Source organism: Botryllus schlosseri, chromosome 5 (genome assembly GCF_051294905.1).
Source record: "Botryllus schlosseri isolate E-star chromosome 5, Bs_hap1, whole genome shotgun sequence".
NCBI classification, from domain to species: Eukaryota; Metazoa; Chordata; class Ascidiacea; order Stolidobranchia; family Styelidae; genus Botryllus; species Botryllus schlosseri.
This window is the reverse complement of record NC_137240.1, coordinates 25468550-25489438: the sequence shown is the minus strand read 5'-3', so window position 1 is coordinate 25489438 and position 20889 is coordinate 25468550. Positions and strand designations below refer to the sequence as shown.

The 20889-nt window shown below is 41.1% G+C and overlaps 2 protein-coding genes across 2 annotated transcripts in view; both read right to left on the bottom strand.

The window, feature by feature from the left end:
* Nucleotides 1-20889, bottom strand: part of LOC145439505 (exocyst complex component 2-like) — a 276760-nt gene that overhangs the window by 203174 nt on the left and 52697 nt on the right. The window lies entirely within an intron of this gene.
* On the bottom strand, nt 1996-20724 carry LOC145440010 (uncharacterized). Its single transcript, XM_080317673.1, has 5 exons — nt 17830-20724; nt 3722-3770; nt 2651-2821; nt 2465-2579; nt 1996-2086 (listed from the first exon to the last, which is right to left on the bottom strand). The coding sequence occupies exons 1-5, from the start codon at nt 20722-20724 to the stop codon at nt 1996-1998; spliced, it is 3321 nt and encodes a 1106-aa protein (XP_080173799.1).

Sequence of the window (20889 nt, the reverse complement as noted above, 5' to 3'; positions counted from 1 at the left end):
GTTTTGACTATTGCGTCGCAGCAACAAAAGTTACAATGCCTTTGAATTTACTATTAGGTTTATTTGAATTATTCCAGGTCAGGAAAAATAACAATTATTATTCACAATTTTCATTCGCACTCATCCGGGATTTCCATTGGAACCGTTTGCACCACCTTCGTCATTCGCACTCAGCCGGGATTTTCATTCGCACCGTTCTCACCATGTTCGTCATTCGCACTGCAATTTTTTTCATTCGCACAAGTGCGAACCGTCACACAGGTTGAAAAGCACTGGCTTACAGTTTACGTTGTTTACGTCTCAAAGGCCGAATCTCAAATTCAAAGCGATTTTTTCATTTGAAACTCACCTTTCCAAAAACATCGCGCAGATTCTGTTTCGACAAATTGATCAGAGGCGGCTGTGGTGATATCGGCCTCCCGAATTATACAGCTAGACACTCTCAGGTTGATGGTTTTTGGTTCCAAAATTACGCATATATTGTTGATGAATTCGAATCGGATCAATTTCATTTTGGCGATGCATATTAATGACGAATTTCAAATATTATCTCTGATACACGTTACGCAAATGTTACTTTCATGACAAAGCAAGCGATGGAGATGTGAGCCAGGGTTGGGATCAAGTCACTACCTTCGAGTCACAAGTCATCTCGAGTCATTGCACATTCTGACTCGAGTCAAATCAAGTCAATCGATTTTCAAAGGTGACTCGAGTCCAGCCAAGTCACTCGTTTTTTGGACGTGACTCGAGTCAAGTCGAGTCAAGTCAAGTCACAATTCAAGTCAAATTGAATTTTTGAAGTATGAGTGATGATTCAAAGTCATTACATTTTGCTAGCTGTGTGAACGACAGATTAGTCATTTATCGTGAAAAAAATAACGAATATAAAGTTAAATATACCTGCAAAATGGCGTTGTATCGCTCATGCACGCGTAGAACTATCAATAAAATACGCGAGTAACTGTATATCTGCATGCTACAGTCTATTATTATCGGCCAAAATAAGAGATCGAATAGGAAGCCGCGAGAAGTTGAATCAAATTGATATAGTAAATACACTACCCATCTACAGTCTACACATCCGTGTGAATATAAACGCATAAAATATATTCGTTATATATTTAAATTATACAAGAGAGGTGGTAAAGGTGAGCACTGCTCAACGTAAGCACAGACCGTCTAAGTAACAGAGATACGGTGCTATTAGATAAATCTACTACTACTACAACAAGCTGTTATCATTTCGTTTGCGGTCAATTTATTTATGATTTAGCAATGGAGGATCAGTGAAACGTACAATCACTGAATGACTTCTTGCTCTCACGAAACCCGCGTATCGTGAACAATCCGAACATACACAAGATACAGTGATTAAATCGACACCGTTTACTCGATGACTTGAAATTGACTCGTAGATTTTGCTCCGAGTCACGAGTCATTCCACATTTCTGAAGCGCCGAGTCAAGTCAAGACAAGTCCTTTTTGCAAAGTGACTCGAGTCAAGTCAAGTCATACGAATTGAATCAGTCGATATCAAAAGCTCGTGAAATTTATAAATGAAAGTGGATCTTTTACGTGGAAACTGAAATCTTTGATTCGCTGGTCATTGAAATTCTCGATACTAAACCATCCGCCGAACAGTGGAAGGTGAAGTATTCAATCATAGCGTCCTACAATGCTGTTGACACAAGCGAACCTCACGGTTCACTGCGATTAGGTTACGTCATACTTTTCATTAGATCAAAGGCAAATATGGACCAGCTTGCTGAGCTTGAAAATTTATAAAATTGTTATCAATTGAAAGTTAACGCGGTACTGATTGCAAAAATATAAATTTCTTTCTCCATGTGGTGCTGGAAGGCTCCAAAATCAGTCTCGAATTTTGGATTATATCGGAGTTTGGTATTGTAATTGTAACACAACAATGTCGCTTGGAATAACATGACGTAGCTCAGGAGGAAGTGCGCAGTGGGAGTGTGATTGCACAACCGCTTACGCAACAATATCCAATACGCTTGCGGTTTGCACTGCTCCTCGCCTGCTTACAGACTGCATGGTCGCGTCACAGTACCAAACTTCATCACTGTGCAAAATTCGAGGTCGATAATGGGGATGCCAGGACCACGAAGATAATAAAATTTATGGTGTCGCACTCAATACAGATGTAGCTTTCAACTGATACCAATTTTGTCAATGTTCGCTATCATCAAGCCGGTCAAAATTTACCGTAAAATGGCCTTTTGACCAAATTGACGTTACCCAATCGCAGTGAGCCGTGATATTTGCTTGTGTCCACATTATTGTAGGACACAAATAATAAATCGTCGATACCAATGAGCTTTCCCGAAATACCTTCGAACTACTTATACTAAAATGAGAAAAATTGTTGTATTCTGCGGAGAGGCTATAGTCAATGTTGGTAAGTTGATTTTCCCCCTCAATGTTTGCTCCGACATTGTACTTCATCAACTCTCTCAAACGATAAACGTCTTTCGGGCTATATCGCAGATCCATGGTTGAATATTCCGATGAGTCAGGGGTGACATCGAAGTCGCTGAATTTCTCTTTCTTGCGACCTACAACAGATATTAACAAACGTTACATTGATCGATGCGTCGTCATATCTCAAATTTTCAAGCCTATTCACTATCGACATACACGATAACTGAGGGTGAAATGAAAATAATTGCCGTATCAGATGGTGGGTATTCTTCCGACCGAGGAGCGTTGGGTAGTTTTCTGAACCCCTTGTTGTCGAGAGAGCACCAGATCACGATCGGATAATCAGGTTTATCGGTTGCTTTGTTTGTTTCAGGGGCTGGGCGAAAGAAAAATGTTTCCGGATTGCAAACACTTGGCACTATAGCTGTGTCGTATTAAGTTACCAGTGGCGTAACATAACACTCTGTACCTCACAATAACGTCACCGTTTTTAACTTGCAATCGCCCGCCCCCTTACGATAACTCTTTGCCCATAATCACAGGTGGCAAAAACAGTCAGCGTTGCTACTCAAGTAGACGTAGAAGTATCCCCATTATTTTCTAGTTGATTGCTAGTAGAAGTACTGATTTTTAAAACATGCCAAAACTGCAAGTAGAAGAGATCAAGAAATAAATAGTATCGAAGTAAGCAGTTTTGTAAAGTAGGCTACTTTTAATATTCGTTCGTTACGTGCAATATTCGAATATACAGTTAATTAATGTGATACAGAGGATCTTACACTAAGTTAACGTGAACATATGACTTTAAAAGTGATTTAAACATATGCCAAAGATACTTCTTACTTTACAGGATTGAAATGATAAAAGTTTAAATTATAAATAGCAAGTTGTTTGCCGTAGTCTGAAGAAATGGAACTAGTCGAAAAATATAATTCTTTGAACAAGTAGTATACATATGCAAATCTACTCGAACAATAAATAATAGTAAAACTCCGTTACAGACCACCTCTCTGCAAAACATCCCCGAATAAATGTACATGCATGAGTCTATGCAAGGGTCGAAACCCACCGCACTTCGGAAATCTATTGGAAAACATAATTATCGCCTATTTTATCCAGATATATTTCGGCATGTCTTACGCTAAAAAATCCGTTCGTATTTTTGTTCGGATCTTTTGTTTCGCAATCGATAACTATCATGACATCGCTATTTTGTTGAGGCCGGGCAACGTGGATAGCTGGAATATTGCACCCCAATCCCGAATCGACCACCAACATCTTTTCCTCTCCAACAGGACCTTTCTCTCCAATCCGTTTCGAACAACCTGGAAGAAACCTTGCGATGAAAGGCAATTCACCGACCGGTGCAAAGAAGGTAATAGCTCATGCAGATCAGATCGTTTAGTGCAAGGGTGGCAAACCTTTTCTGCCCACGGGCCACATGAGATTTACCGACCATTGCGCAGGCCACTTGAATGGTGATGACATTTTTAAGTCCTCCGATAGGAGCGGACCGGATTAGGTAACGGTGCAAACAAGACTTATATTACTATGCGTCAGCATCGGTAACGATCATGTCATGAACACTGATGAAGAGTGTGCCTTGTGTAGTGATGTTGTAGCCACGCGAAGCGCAATATATTTTCATAGTTGATGTTTGAATTCGGGTAATAACAATCTTACTAGCATATATTGCGGGTCGCCTCTATAAACTGCTAGGCTTATTTGGTACGGATGGGATTATTCGGCGCTTGGACATGGACATGTTAATATCGAATATTTCGGTGAACATGCGTCCATCATTTTGTGCAAATGTTTCATCGGCCGACGATCATTCAATGAGTGCAGACGCGAAGTCGAATGTTTGACGACACTTTCTCTCATAATTGCGAATATAGTTCGACTCAATTCTGTAAATCAGGGGGTATTTTGAATTTTCTGGAGGGGAATAAGACTAAAATACTAAAAGCAAGAATTGAAGTGACAATGAATCGCGCGAAGTGCAAGAAAAATATCAAGTCAAATAAATCTGCCACTAAATTTTCTGTTTCTGCTGAAATTTTAGTCATCAATAACCCAAATTTCACGGTCAGGCTAATCACACTTTTGTCGACCTTGCAAGTTCACAATAAATTACCTTGGCGATTTATTTTTTTGTTATAATATACCTAATTTCCAGAATTAGCTTGCGGGCAACTCAAAACCTTCTGGCAGGACACATCGAGTGACTTTGACTTCATGTTATCGGTGAACAGTGAAGAAAAAAAACGTGGTACGACTTCTTAACCTTAGCCGAACCAAGGGTGTATGCCAATCGGCATAATTCTAATTATCCCGGTGTTCTCTGCAGGCATCTCATTGAGATGAAAAGGAAATATAGCTTCATCAGTGTGGTCTATGTAATCACGATTATATCCTATATATCGTCGTAGCGATGATTATGATTAATTCTTCTCAACATTCCGAAATTAGTGATGCTACCCGGCATGGCTTATCAGGCGTAATTGTAGGGAAATCGTATATGTCGACTCGGTCACAGCATATCACTTTCGTTTGACTTACAAATTGTTAATAAGCGCCATTCGCTCCCGACATAGCATCCGCATCGACTGCTTTATTTGCATCAGTAATTGTTGTTGAATCGATGAGCATTCGAGATGTTTACTAATATTAAAAAGTAGGTTCAACATGATTTCACCATAAAACGACATTTTCTGGTAGACAGTATACGTTTGTCACGATTTCTAAGTATTGAAATGTGCAATGTCATAGTCTAGTCAGTACTCGAAATGAATGCAAATTGATCGCTGGATATGTATTACTTGACGCTACGCGGAATTTACAGATAATATGCGTTCTCACCAGGTTTCCGATGTTTCACGCGCTGTCCGCTCATCATGTACTTTTTTACGCCGCACGGCATTTCGTAAAACGGATTACGCAAGGGTGACTGATAACTATGCAGATTTTTGATGATATCATTGTGAAACTTTTATATACCATCGGCATATTGGCAGCATAATCTGATATTATTACGCATCGATGACTACTATAGTCAGTTTTTGACACGTACGCAGTTAATCGCGCATGTGGGAAAGCAGTCTATGGACCGATCATTGCGAAGTCAGAGGTTCGTGTCTGCGTTTGCGTGCCCAGCGACCATTTTATTAAATAATCTTTCAGTGGCTCGTACGATCCCTAGCTGCTATGTTCACATTCGTTCAAGATAATAGTACTTCTGTTTCAGGAGTCATTCAGTTAGTGATATTTCTTGCTTTTTTACTTCATTGATATACATATGATGTCGAGAGATTCGCTCGACATATAGATTTAGCATTGAAATAAATATATTTTGCACTCGGCAGCAATATAGAAGAATTCAAATAGCGAACGAAGCAACGGTAATAGAAACTTCCATAAATGTATTATTATATGCTGCTTTTTCACTAAGTTTCGCGACAAACTGTAAAGCACATGCTTATTACTCGCCTGCATTGGCTACAACACACTGATTCATGAGCCAAGGAAGGAGGCTGAAGCATAAGAAATCTTCAAGTATTACAACAATGCGGATGTCGAAAATGAGCAAATTGACTGATATGTAATCAATCTGTCAGGTTATGATGTCTCTCATTTCTGACGGCCATATATAAAACTCGATTCGCATTGGAATATCGTATACATTTCACGGAATAATGCCCCCCCCCCCTTGTAACACAAAAACAGTGCCTATCTTCACACGCAAAATTTTGATGTGAGCCTTATCCTTGTTGAGTTTATTCTTAGAATGCGTATTGTTCCTAAGATTGGAAGATGGTAATGCACGCCAGAGTTGTAACCAAGTCACAAGGTACTGAGTCACAATTCAATCTCACTTTTTAGTTTTGACGCGGGTCTTGTCGGGTCATGTTCAATTAACTACCGAGTCAAGTCCCAGTCCAAGTCAGTGAGTAGAGAGTCGAGTCCGAGTCATTATGTTCACTATTACGTTTTCAGTTCAATCAGGTTCAATCCACTATTGTCAACTCTGCTCGAGTGATATAGAATGGCTTGCATTCATAATATAGTCATTTTCCTCAGTCTTAACAGTTTCTGGCCCTGTTTATAATGTATCAGGACTGATAGACGAAATACCAATAATGCGGTAAGTTTATTATTCTTCAAAGCTACAATGAAATTGTCTGTCTTGGCCGTCCTAGCAAAATGACTCGAGTAGGGGAGATGTGGTACCGATAGATCACTGGGACCGAAAATACTTGCAAAATTCTCCATGATAATTCCATGATTACACTCCGTGAATCTGTCTACAGTTACATGCTGGCAGAATCTTTCCCCACATGCAAAAAAATCCGACCAGCATGAGTTATGGGGTCTGTGACGAATGATTTATGTTTTAGGGGGTGTAAAGTAAATTTCGATGGACATTTGCATTTTTCTATATCACCTTTCAGACTAACAAACCCGCCATAATTTTTGATGTGAAGTATAGGGCTTGTATCAGGGTATATAATGGCACATATTTTTTGAATCAATACCATCCCCGAGTGAACTATTTCCAATTCAATTACAATATGTTTAGGGTGGGGGACCTATGGTACAATAGCCAAATCAAGCAAAATAGATGGACCAACTAATCACTTAACAACAGAAACTCGCCTACATATATATAGCTGTAAATCATAGTTACCTGTGGTGTTTTATCGCTATTACGAGGTATTTGAAAGTCAAAATGTCGATTTGCGGGTAATATGTATGTGGCATTAATTTTGTAAGTTTGCGCTTAAATCAAAACTTGATTTTATGCGAACATTTAAGTTTATATAATCTATTTTATTCTTGAAGGTCGTGACGAAACACTCTTCATTGGCTTGCTGTAGCTTAGCTTATAATCCACGGCAAAACAAGTTAACAAATTTGAGTTTTTGAGCGTATGTCTCATAGGTCCCATGGTGGTGTGCCTTTGGACCCACCGAGTGGGGACCGATGACACGTTCGAGCAACAAATTTTAAACGTTTATAAATATTTTTTGAAAAGGCGGATAAACATGTTAATGTCCGCGATAGGTAGATCTTGTATCGAAGTGTTGAGATAGCAAAAGATCTGCTATTCTCGGCTGAAGATTTGAGGGCCAGAGATCATTTTGCAATTTTTGATCCATCGGTACCACATCTCCCCTACAAGTCGAGTCAATACATAAATTGACTCGAGTAGAGTCGAGTCATTTTACGCATTTGAAAAAACTACTCGAGTCAAGTTGAGTCACCATAAATCGTGATTGTAGTCGGACTCTAGTCGAGTCGTGATACGAGTTATTACAACCCTGATGCACGCTTTTAAGATTATAATTTTCATAGCTGCGATTAATAGAACTTATAAGACAGTCATTGCTAGTAACCCATTTTAATTATTAGTAAAGACTTACGTTTCACCGCAAGTTGCCCACTGGCCCAAAAGAACGGGCATCCCTGCCCTAAATGCTTACCACTTTGCAAGATTTAGTATGAACCGGGAATTTGAGATGCAATGCAGTGCAAATATACTCATTTATCAATGCAAATGTTGTGTATGATTTTCTTATCTCTTCAATTAGGGATACGCAGCAGGCACATACGTTCGTAATCTGCATGTAAATAATGCTATTGAGATAAGTTACAGGTCGCTCACTGCATCAGATAACCATATAGGTTTTCCGATCAAAAATGTTACCGCACGTCACTGGGTTACTTGTCAACTCTTACCGAAGTGGAATCCAGAATTCCTGCTCAAGGGTTAAACGTTTTCCGTATGCAGCTCATCGTCGGGTGATCTGCGCATAGTCAGTGACCTACAGAATTCCAGAGAAGAAAGGGGCTGTGGCGTCATTCGGCAGTTTAAAATCATAAAAGTTTCCCTGCCTGGTGTAAAATGAGTCATTTTATCATATCATGTGAGGATTCATTTCCAAGCTGTGGTAATCCATATTCTATATATCTTGTCTTCCGAACCAATATTAGTTCAGTTGATAGGCGGCTTGTAACCGTTCATTAACAGAAATAGTTATGCCTGGGGAAACGGCGCGTTGCTTGGATTTCCCGTAGCCATGAGTCATGACACGAATAAGCTTATCTCAGCAAAATAATTTTACGGATATTTGTGCAACATCAACAAAATAAAACTGGATATTTGGGCAGATCGGAAGGGAACCGCACTGTTTTAACACGACCAGTTGTCGAAGTGACATACTATAGTGCAAATATATTTGATATTAGGCCGTAAAATGGGATGTGCGACATGCTAATTCTATAATCAATATTAGTTTATTTTATGAACTGCTTGTTATCGTTCAATGTCAGATAGTTTTGCGAGGAAAATCTACGCGCTGCTTGATTTCCCGTAAATATTTGGACAGGTCGGACGAGAGACGCTGTGATCATTGTTTGAACCCGTTACGCTGGCAAAGTTACATAGATATAGACGCAAATTTAATTGAAACCAGTTGGAACTTGTCATCAACCTTAGCATAAACCACCCTACGAATTTAACACACAGGAACTTTTAGATGAAGTCCTATTGGTACAGAAGCATCAGATTCCTCAAACCCAGTAAGTCTGTTGTAGTTATTTTGAATAGGCTTAAATATGACTATATTTCAAAAACGGATTCAATTGTCGAAGATCAATCTAAATTTGAATAAATTGGTCCTGCGTGTGACAATGACAACACCTCCAAGATAAAAGCACGTATTCAACGTCTGCTATAGACCCTCAAGAAGGCGGGGAAAATCTCTTCTGCTGTATACGATGACATCAGACCTACTGGCTCCATTCGACCGCATATGTATTGTCTTCCGAAGACACATAAATTGAATTTACTTTTATGTCTGATACGATCGATGGTTGGATCAGCGTATCAAAAAGTCGCGAATGGATTGCGAGATATCTTGAGCCGTTGATATTTTTTTGTGGTGGCAACTGCATTCACTACCCGTTCACATTTGGTGATATCATTCGGAATGTTGATCTCGATGTGTCCGAAATCTCTATGAGTTCGGTTTATTCAAAAGCCTACCAGTTTCAGAGACTACAGAGACTACAGAGCCGGTTCTATGAAGAGTAGCTCCTGCTCCAATGTATTTCATAAGATGATGTGCTTTTACTGATGGCTGAATTCACATAATGTTACGATAATCGTTCAAAAAATTCAGAATTGTTGCTTCGTTGGCACCACTTTTTCTAGCTAACCAGAACACATGTTTATACACATGCAACGAACCTGGGTAGGCTGGATTTGCTGCGCTTACTACGTAATTACTATAATACAGGTATACCCTAAAATTCGTAATCAGCACAACACCGATGGCCAATTGTGTGGTTCGAAAAATAATGAAAACCATGCATGTCACAAAATGGGATTGATACTTATATGAGATGAGCAATGTACCTAATTAGCATTGAGAAGAATATATAAGCGACGCCATGGGATATAACCATGACACTGCTGCTGCTCATGTTGATTTAAAGGCGCGAATGCCGCAGGCCGAAAAGCATGATCTCATTTCTGAATTGGATGAGCAAATTCACGATCTTCGTTGATAGTTTTTTAATCGTAGCGCCAAATTGGATAGTGTGTTATCGTATTTGCCGGTGAATTGACATTCATTCCAGTACACGATCGTTTACTCCAGTAACGATCTGCGAACGTAAATAGAGAAATGCATCGAAGCAGCCCAGATTGCTATCATAATCCGCATAACCTACAATTGCCTCGATGCAAGCTAGTCAATACGATCTCCGAACCCTGGTTTGAATATAAGAGGGCAATTAGTGATTGGTTGCGCGCTTTCCAATTTCTAATCATCAATTTTGAGTATTTTTTTCTTGAGTGCTTGATACACTCGTATTCTTGAACTGTCGCGCAATGTCACTTGCGAGCTTGCAGCATAATTGGTCACTGACTTGTACTGTGCACGTCGTTGAATTTAGTTTTCAAAGATTGATGTATTACCAGATTGTCAGTGGCATTAATTTCGAGCTTATTCGATTCGTTTGAAGGGGAACCTATACTACACCAAACTTGATCGATGACGGTCGGACTGCTAACAAGCGCACCAATATCGAATTTGAAGCCATTGGGTATATTTGGTAAAAAGTGAATTTCTGCTGTTAAGTTCGCGACATGTGCTCATTTTTCAGATAGATCTGAACAAATCTCACCATTTCAAGATTAAATTGGACTGTATGGTTTGATATCAACGAGCGCAGTACCGGTATTAAAACATCACGTCACTGTTTAATGCTGCATCATGTGAACAATGTACATGCAATGGCATGGAGTAAATTGCGTTCTCGTGCGGATATGACGTCATCAAAAGACGACACGAAGTAATAATTACGTCACAGGACTTTGCATATCCCCACAAAATGATGTTTCCTTGCGACGGTTACAACCGAACCATAGTTGCTGGAGCCGGAGCTGGAGGCGGAGCAGTAATAACATTGAGCTCCGGAACTTGGAGCCGGAGCTAATTCATCATAGAAGAGAGCTCCGGAGCCAGAGCTGAAGCAGCTACAAACTGCCGGAAATTTGGCAACAGGATGGCATTCAATTCAAAGGGGATTGGCCCCGGCTGCTCGTCTCAAGTCCGTCTTGGTATTTTGCAGTAACTCCCCAATCGGGAATTCAGCCTCGCGAATTCCAGGAATGATTGTCAATACGGACATGACATAGGGTTACCATATTTTGGAACCGGGAAAGTAGGACACTTTTTCAAAATTTTCTAACTTAGAACACCGGCGGTAAATCCTGAAAAAATGGTAAATTTTTCCCACTGCTAGGTCGGTTGACTAAAAAAAGGTCAACTTTCCGACTCAGCTCTCGAAATACCCGCCAGAGCGGTACGTCGGTGCTGATATACGGTATCTCAGTCGAATTTGAACTTAAAGTGACCAAAATTCACAAAAAGTGGACAAAATCTCAAAAAGGAGGACATTTAGGCGTCCTCGGAGGACATTTTCAAGAACCTGAAAAAGGAGGACAAATCCTTCTAAAGGAAGACGTATCGTAACCCTACATGACACCACTACATAACAATAAAGATTTCTGGTGTTTTGAAATTGTTTGTTGATCAATCTTCTATCCGTATTTCGTGAAATATGTGTTGATATCTTATGGAGCGGTAGGTTTTAAACATCTGCTGGTAGTTTTATTATAACAGCTACCTATCATTTAGTACCATTTATTTCACAGAATAAAACCGATTATCACATCGGATTTCCCTAGTTTTCGCAGCTTGTAATACCAACGCATTGTATACCCTGAGCACACAGGAATACGAATAGATGGGATGACTCACACATCAAGCACTAGATAACGAGGGCTATATAACTAGCAAGCCGATTAGAATAAATGTAACTAGCCATGGGTTGGTAACCGACAGTGGCTGGGTCACATGCAGCTGCTATTCCATGCACTAAATTCAGCTTCTCGTATGTTTGAAACGAATAATATTTATGAATGAAATATGATTTTTCTTTCACAGAAACATGCCTATTTCAAAGTTGATTAAGGCATAGTATTGCTGCGGTTGCGTAATTTTGAACTTGTCAAAAAAATTGCATCTTCGAAGTGGTTGTCATTTGTTTCAAGATCACTGAAGCTGTCGGACGGGGCTTTAGTCTTTTGCGGCCGAATGCAGTGTTCTTCATTTCTGTGTCGCAAAACAAGCAAGAGTGCTGATGTACTTGAAAATGGGATGCTGAATTCGCAGGTGCTGCATCTGGCATTCTAACACAGCGATTTTCAATATGTTGTATGCGTACCAATAGTGACTATTATGGTACGCAAGAGCTTTACGGTTGGTATAAAATTTTCGGCATCATTCGTTACCAATAATTATCAGTTAATTATCCGTACGAAGCCGGGGCCGCCCAACCTCTGACCCGTCAGAAGGATTCGAGTGAATTTTCGATATTTGTTATATTATCAAAAACGAAATTATCCAGGTAATTTCCACTAAAGTTGCAAAGCAAACCAAATATTCGATTAGACTGGCCGCGAAATTGGGATGTTGATCAGTTTCAACGCATTGGCGTATACAGGGGCCAGCCACATTTTCGTAGATCTTGGTATATGATAGGGTTGCCATACGTCCGGAATTTCCCGGACATGTCCGGAATTTCACTGTTAAAACTGCGTCCGGGAGGAATTTCCAAAATATGCCCAAATGTCCGGAATTTTGAAGTAAGCTCATAATATTTTCCTAAGTCAACATTAACAATATTAATTTGGGGCAGATTTTTCGCGCTAGGCGCGATTTAGTATCACATATGTGGGTTTTGATATGTGCCTTATGTGGACTACCACCCTCGCAAAAACTGTGATCAAAACTAAATAAAAATAACATTCATTTACGAAATAAGTCTAATTGTAATCGCAATTACTAGACAACGGCATATTCATAGAGTCGGTTTAGGCCTTTTGAGTGCTTTATTTTTTTTAAAATGAGGGTAGTTTGCCTTTATTCTTGGGTTCGCGAAGATGTTGAACGCAATCAAATCAGCTTCCAAAATAGGCCGTGGGTAAGTCTGGGCAAATGTGCCGAGCTTTAATTAGTAATCAGCTTATCAAATTTTGAGCTGGGCCCCGGAACATTTTCAAATTGGAAATAGAGTGGCGACCATAAAAGGTTGGATTCCACAGGATGTGTTTATATAGCTCAATTTCAGTGGTTCAGTTCGCACATGCATTAGGCTGATAAATAATCTTATCGGTGTCACATGAACAATGAACATGACTTAACGATGTACAATTACGCTCCTTGCATTTTCGAAGTCATAATCCTCCACCAACTCTACCGCTAACTCGATCTGATCATGTGGGCGGAGAGACGAGGATCAAATTATATAGTAATATGTGGAGGAACCAATATTATTGACATAATTAATTCAAATAATTTAACAACCAGATGCATATAGTATGCCCCCAGAAGTTGCATCGATTACCCTACGGTGGGCCCAAGATCAGTGTTTATTTTGGCGGGAGGGGGCTGAGAAATGGGGCTTCGGCCCTGGCTACAACGTACAACACACAACCACGTACTCCTGAGCCGGATAGTGACCACCTCTATTCGATAGCCAAAGCTTTGCTAGTGTGACGTCATGTTGATCGACGAGTGCTCATACCTCATTTTGAAATCCGCTAGTGGGCGCTGAAAAGCGTCCGGAATTTGTGTTACAAAAATATGGTAACCCTGGTATATGACCACATAACAGAATATTTTGTGGCAAATTTATTTCACTTGAAAATTTTCTAGCACTTTCGCGGCATTATTGTCACTCAATTTCTTACTTGGTACCACTTAAAAAAAAAAAATTTACAGAATTTAGTTCAACTATATTCGCAAATACGAGAGAATGTGTCGACCAACATGAGACTTCGGCAATATATGCAGTAGGGCGGAGCGGGTGGACAAATTTTCAGGTCCGACGCCGATCCTGCTTTGCAATTCTCTGGTCCGGCCGTATCAGGAAAAGTATACGGAACCGGATCCGGTCAAAAATGAGAAAGTCCGGCGCGATATCCAATCCGGCTCCGGCCCAAGCTCCGCCATACACGGTATGGTGGTTCCGTGAATTTATAGATACGGTTCATTTATTTTCGTACTGGCTTGGCGTTCACTTCGGTGTGATTGGTTGGTAGTTATTTAGTTACAAAAGTCATGCTTATCAATAAAGATTCTGGACGTACCAAAAAGGTACCGATCCGGCGACGTTTAAAACGTCAATGTACTTCAGCATTGTGGCATTATGTTGCCCGTGTCGTCGCGAGGCATCGTGTACAATCTGTACATTAATACAGGCTATCACTTCATTGAAATGTAGGGTTGGAAGTAGCAATAAGACGTGACGTGACGTCATGAGGTTCACGTTCGCATTCACACAGAACTTTTCAAAAACGTTCGCGTTCACACGAACCTGAACCTTTCAGAGGTTCACCCTAGTAGTAAGATAAGTGTTGTTTTCACCGTTACCTATAATTCAGTTCGCTCCTGTCGCACGAATAAGAAGATAAGATGAACGAACATTCAAGTGGCACGCGCAATGATGGTTCGCAAATCTCATGTGGCCCTTCAGATAAAAAGGTTGGCCATCAATGCTCCATAACTTCATCGTCAATGTGGTCGCCTGCCCACTAACGCATGTTTTTGAGGTGTATTTGATGGCATTACTGTTACATGTAAATCACCAGCAGTAGGAATGGAAATAATGTGTATATATTTGGGATTATGGTACACACTGCAGGGCTGTGGAGTCGGTAAATTTTACCACCGACTCCGGCTCCGACTCCGACTCCACACATTTTCAATATACCGACTCCGACTCCTGAGTCTTTAAACGTACCGACTCCGACTCCGACTCCAGGGTCTTTAAACGTACCGACTCCGACTCCAGCATTATTACCAATTTTCTTTCGAAAATTATATGCCACATTGTCGGTTGAATGACTATCATACAAACATTAAACATATGCAAACGGTGACATGCTAAATTGTTTCATTGCGGAACAGCTCGAATTATCCACTATGCAATTTACATGAAAGAAAGACTTGCTAAATATCCTTCTTTTTTCAAGTTTTTATAACATGGACTCTCTAATATACTGAAATGTATGAATCATTCAAATATGGCAGATGTCCAATCCTGTATAATAAAAATGTAGATAAAAAATCCAAGTGTAGTTCTTGTGTATGATTCAGCAACTAATAAAGAGATTGAACTTACTAATTTTGCCATTGCACACTATCCTAATTACAAGCACACACTCTTACTACTAACAATTATTGGTCATAAATGGAATTTAGTTAAGTAGTCAAAGACCATAGCCTATGTCCAGTCTACATGTACTTTAATCAAGTATTCAAGGATTGGGACTTGCAGTCTTTCTTAATCATTTATTCGACCCAAACAGCTAAGCTACACTACAAATATTTTAAATTTTGTCCAGTGGGAAGCACCCTTTGGTCATATTTACATCTTTTTTACAATTTTACAGAACCAGCCGACGCATTTGCTCTGTCACAGTATCATGGTATAATTCCAAAAATTGCATCAATATTGACTGCATCGCCAAAACGCATATTGCGATTTCCATCCTCTCTGCAACTGACTTGTGATTTGCAAGTAATGTCCAATTTTATCTATATCAGGGGTGGGCAACTTTTTCGGCCAAAGGGACACATGAGCTATACGAACCATTGCGCGGGCAACTGGAATGTTGATTGCCGTTTTTAGTCGTCCGATAGGAGCGAACCGAATTAGGTAACATTGCAAACAAGACTTATATTGATACGCTCTAAAATTGATAACAATATATGTCATGCAACTGTGCAGTGCGCAATGAGGGTCTGGTCGCGCGAAGCGCGCAATTTTTTTGCAAGATAATGACTGAATTATATCAATAAATATGTTGATAACATACATTGGGGGTCGCATCTGTATACCACTGGGCTCATTTGGCAAGGACAGGATTATTTGACGTTTAGACATAGCAAAATCGACGGTATCAGTGAACATGAACATGCCTCTATCATTTTGTGCAAATGTTTTGTCGACGATCTCGCTGCGAGTGCACAAGCGAAGCCGCTTGTTAGACGACACGTTATCTCCTGATTGCGAATATAGTTAGACTCAATTCTGTGAATAATAGGTATTTATAATTTTCAGAAGGGGGCTCAAATACTGAATGCAGGAAATCTAGTGACAATGAATCATGCGAAGTACCGAGAATAATTTCAATTCAAATATATTTGCTATGAAATATTCTACTTTATGGTCATATACGAAGATTTGGGATAAATGTGGCTGGCCCCTGGATACGTCAATGCGCCAGAACTGTTGTTTTAGTCATCATCTAATGTCGTGATCATGCTAATCAAATTTTGGTTGGCTTTGCAATTGTACCTGATGTCATAAATAATTTCGAGAATTACCTCGCAGGCCACACCTAACCTTCTCGTGTGCCAAATTGGGCCTGCGTACCACGGGCTGGCCGCACCTGATCTGTATGGTTATTATTAACAGTGATTGGTGGTACATAAAAAATTCTATTGAAAATTCTTCGAAAACAAATGTTTTCATGATAGAGAAGTTTGAGTCGGAGTCGGAGTCGAAGTCACGGTCATTCTCACAAACTCCGACTCCGACTCCAGTCAGTATTTTTCCACCGACTCCGACTCCGACTCCATCAAGCGAAAATTACCCAGACTCCGACTCCGACTCCACGGACTCCGACTCCACAGCCCTGATACACAGTAACAATAGTAATAATATCCATTCGGTTACACCAGTGGTTCCCAAACTTTTTTGAGCTACCGCCCCCCTGGGCAACGAATAAAGTTCCAGCGCCCCCCCCCCGATCCCCCTCATCAAATCAAAAACGAACTAAATTGTTCTTCATATATTACATCTAAGAATGAGACGGATGAAGCTGGTGTATTATTATCATCATCCTCGTCATATTGGGTTCGAGTTTTGATCAGAACAATCTCATTCTAAAATCTTCAGTCTCCACGTATCCCGTACCGTCAAGTCGGTTTCTGCTGCGTGTCAGAAACTTGATCACGGCACTGAAAACACGTTCTATCAAATATATATATATATATATATCGACTTTTCAATTAGATAAAATAAAATGAAAAGGGCAAAAGAAAACAGGAAACAAAAAACCTCAAGATAGTCAGTTTTAGGCTCGTATTAAGCGTCTCCAACGCAGGCGGTCGTGGGCGTCTTCAAGCGACAGCCCGCGTTGCGCTAGGTCAGTCTCCATTGTCGAACGCCATGTTTTCCGATTCCAGCCACCCCTGCGCCACGGCTCCGTCGGAATGTGATTGATTATTATTATTATTATTGGTTAAAAGATGAGTGACGCTTTTCGCCTGTAAGGCCAGGTGCGTCACGGACTAGAATGAGCGATTTACCAAAATATGGGCAATAACCGATTTACAAGTAAGTACCACAAGATATAACAAATTCTGCAACATGGGATAACATTTCGGGGATGATCAATAGATTTTCGAGTGTTGCAGTGATTTTCAGCTCGCGCGCCTTGTCGATTAAAAAGTTCCGATGAAAATCATATCGATTGCAGTGCAGCAAAAAATGCTCGACTGTTTCAGGTAATGTACAGTGGTCGCATAGGTCGGTGTCGCTACATCCAATTTTATATAAATGCGCTTTCAGGCGGCAATGGCCTGAACGAAGCCGAAATATTATTCGTTCGTAAAGCCTATGTCGATGCATCGATGGAAAGTGGCCATCAGTCAATGATCTATGGAAATTTCGATAATGACCTCCTCGCTCATTTCGTTGATATTCGGCGTTCCAGGTCGCTCTACAGTATTGACGTACTTTGGCTTTCGCCTCAACGTGGCTAATTTTGTCTGGAAGCGTCTGAGAACGGGTATTTTCGATATTGGTCCTGGCAGCTTGCCAAGCCAATTTGTCAGCTAGCTCATTACCACCGATATCAGCATGCCCCGGTACCCAGGCCAGGACAACAATGGCGCCTTTCTGAACCATTTGATTCAGCAAGCGACCACATTCAAATATAACATTCTGCGTTTGCGGTGCCTGCAGGTTGGTCATAGCGGATAGCACGCTCAGACTGTCCGATAGAATCAGATATGTTTGTTGGTATGAGCCATTCTGGCAGATCCATTTTAGAGCGTGGAGAATGGCTTGTGCTTCTATGGAGAAGATTGACTTGAGAGTGGAACACGACTGGGAAAAGTTTATCATCAGCGACGGGATGGTAAAGGCAAAACCGGCTCCCTCTGCTGATTTGGAGCCGTCAGTGTATATTTCAGTGGCATCCCTATATCGTTCGAATATGAAGTCCAGGACTATGGGTTTATGTGACAGAGGTGCGATATCTTTTTTAATGATTTTTGCAAGGTCTAAATCAATATTAGGTGATTGAATCAGCCATGGAGGCAAATTTGGAATACTTTTTCTTTCCAAGACAAGGTTATTCAGAGACTCGACATTGGTGGCGATGTTGAAGGTAATGAATTTTGGATTCATGAGGCTATATATCTCCTGCCAAGAGTCTTCAAGCACTCCTAATGTTGGGTGTTCGTGAGCCTGGTAACCTCTAAGGTGGCAGCGATAGTTAAGGCTAAGCTGTTTGTGCCGCAGATGGAGAGGAAGCTCGTCACATGATGCTTCCAGTGCACAAATGGGGGTGCTGCGCATTGCTCCGCAGCAGAGGCGGAGAGCTTGATTTCGTATGGTGCGTAACTTGTCCAGATACTTTTTTGGGGCGAAGTAATATGCTGGTAACCCATAGTCAATCAGTGAGCGTATCAGCGCCCTGAAAAGTTGCAGCAATGGTTTTTTACTCGCTCCCCATGCGGTACCAGTCACGACTCTGATTAGATTCAGTCTGTTGGAGCACTTTTTGGAAATCGTATCGATATGCTGCTTATAGTTAAGCAATTTGTCAAACGTGATACCCAAATATTTGTAGGTGTCGACAAATTTGAGTTCATGGTCACCAGTTTTCAATATGAGTGGAGGAATTTTCCTTTTCTTCGTGAACAGCATGCCTACGGTCTTTGCCTTGCTTATGGTAAACCCCCATCTGGAACACCAGTCGCTTATTACATCGAGTGATAATTGAATGGAAGACAAGAGGGGCTGGATAAGAAGACCGCTATCCCAAACAGCGCAGTCATCTGCGAACACCGCATGTTCAGACCGATGCCCTAACGAGCTCGGTAAATCATTGATCATTACCGCAAACAGCAAGGGGCTGAGAACGCTTCCCTGTGGTATACCGTTCTGCAGTACATATCTGTCGGAAAGAGTGTTTCCTACGGTCACCTGGAAAGTTCTGTCAGAAAGGAAATTTGTAATCCATCGGTGCATGTGTCCTCGTATACCGAGCTGGTATAGTTTGTACAGAAGTGCGTGGCGCCACACCATATCGTAGGCTCGACTTATGTCTAAGAAGACCGCTACCACCGATCGCTGATGATGGATATTCTTGTAAATGGTGTCGTGGAGACGCAGTATGTGGTCCAGGGTGCTTCGACCACGCCGGAAGCCGGACTGTGAGGGATGTATCAGATTTTTTGACTCCAACTCCCATCTTAATCGATTGGTGACCATTACTTCCATGACTTTACAAATGTGACTCGTGAGGGATATAGGGCGGTACGATTCCGCAGAGGTAGGATCTTCACCCTTTTTGGCAATTGGGCAGACTATAGCATGTTTCCACGAGACTGGCAATTTCCCCGTCTCCCAGGATGCATTGTATAGTTTTAAAAGATCAGCACGACCAGAGGATGATAGATTTTTCAACATCGAATACCCTATGGAGTCCTCCCCGGGTGAAGTGGATTTTCGGCTACGCAAAGCTTGATTCAGTTCGGCAAGAGTGAATTCGAAGTTTATGTTCGAGTTCCTGTGCCGATCTGGCTCGTTGTCAGCGGTAAGATGAACCGTGTTTTCAAAGTTAGCCTTCGTTATACGAAATCCTGCTGGGTAGTTGTCGGAGCTGCTCGTTTTTGCGAAGTGTGAAGCCAGTGTATTAGCTTTGGTTTTGTTATTTTGAGAAATAGAGCCGTTCGACTTCAGCGTTGGTATGGAATTGAACGTATGCACTCCCGACATAGATTTCATAACGTGCCAGACTTTCGACATCTGCGTACGGGAGTCCAATGTACCACAAAAATCCTCCCAACATTTGCGTTTAGAAGAAAGGATGGTTTTTCGACATTCGGCTCTCAAACGTTTGAAGGCGATCACGTCTCGAATGTGAAACGTACGTTTCATTTTCAAGTAAGCAGCCCTTTTCCTGCGCACAGCACGGGTACATCCCACGTTCCACCATGGTACGGTTATTTTCGTTGATATTTTCGGTCTTGGGATCGACTCTCCCGCCGCTAAAAGTAGGCTATTTGTGAAATGGCGGTGAAGGTCTTCAGTTTCCCCCATAGGAACGAAGTTGGATTGGAGGTGAAAATCCGCAGCAGCCGAGAAGGCTGACCAGTTCGCTTTACTGTAATCCCATCTACGTTTTGATGAATTGCACGACACCCTATTATTGTATGTGGTCTGGACTACAACGTGATCACTACCGATGAGCTGGTCGGTTACTGTTGTGGCACATCTCGCCGCAATGTCCCGAGACGACATCGACAGATCAAGAAGTGACCAGCGATGGACGGCATCACACGCAATATTCATACGAGTGGGTGACGTTGAATTCAACAGGACAAGGTCGTTTCTATCCATTATTTCGCAGAGTTGGTTGCCACGTGCATTTGACGAGTGGCTCCATGAAGAATGGTGCGCATTGAAGTCGCCGCATATAATGGAGCGTGATGACAAAGAGTCGAATATCCTAAAATCAGTAGCTGTAGTTTCACAGTCCGGGGGTATGTAAACGTTGCATATGTT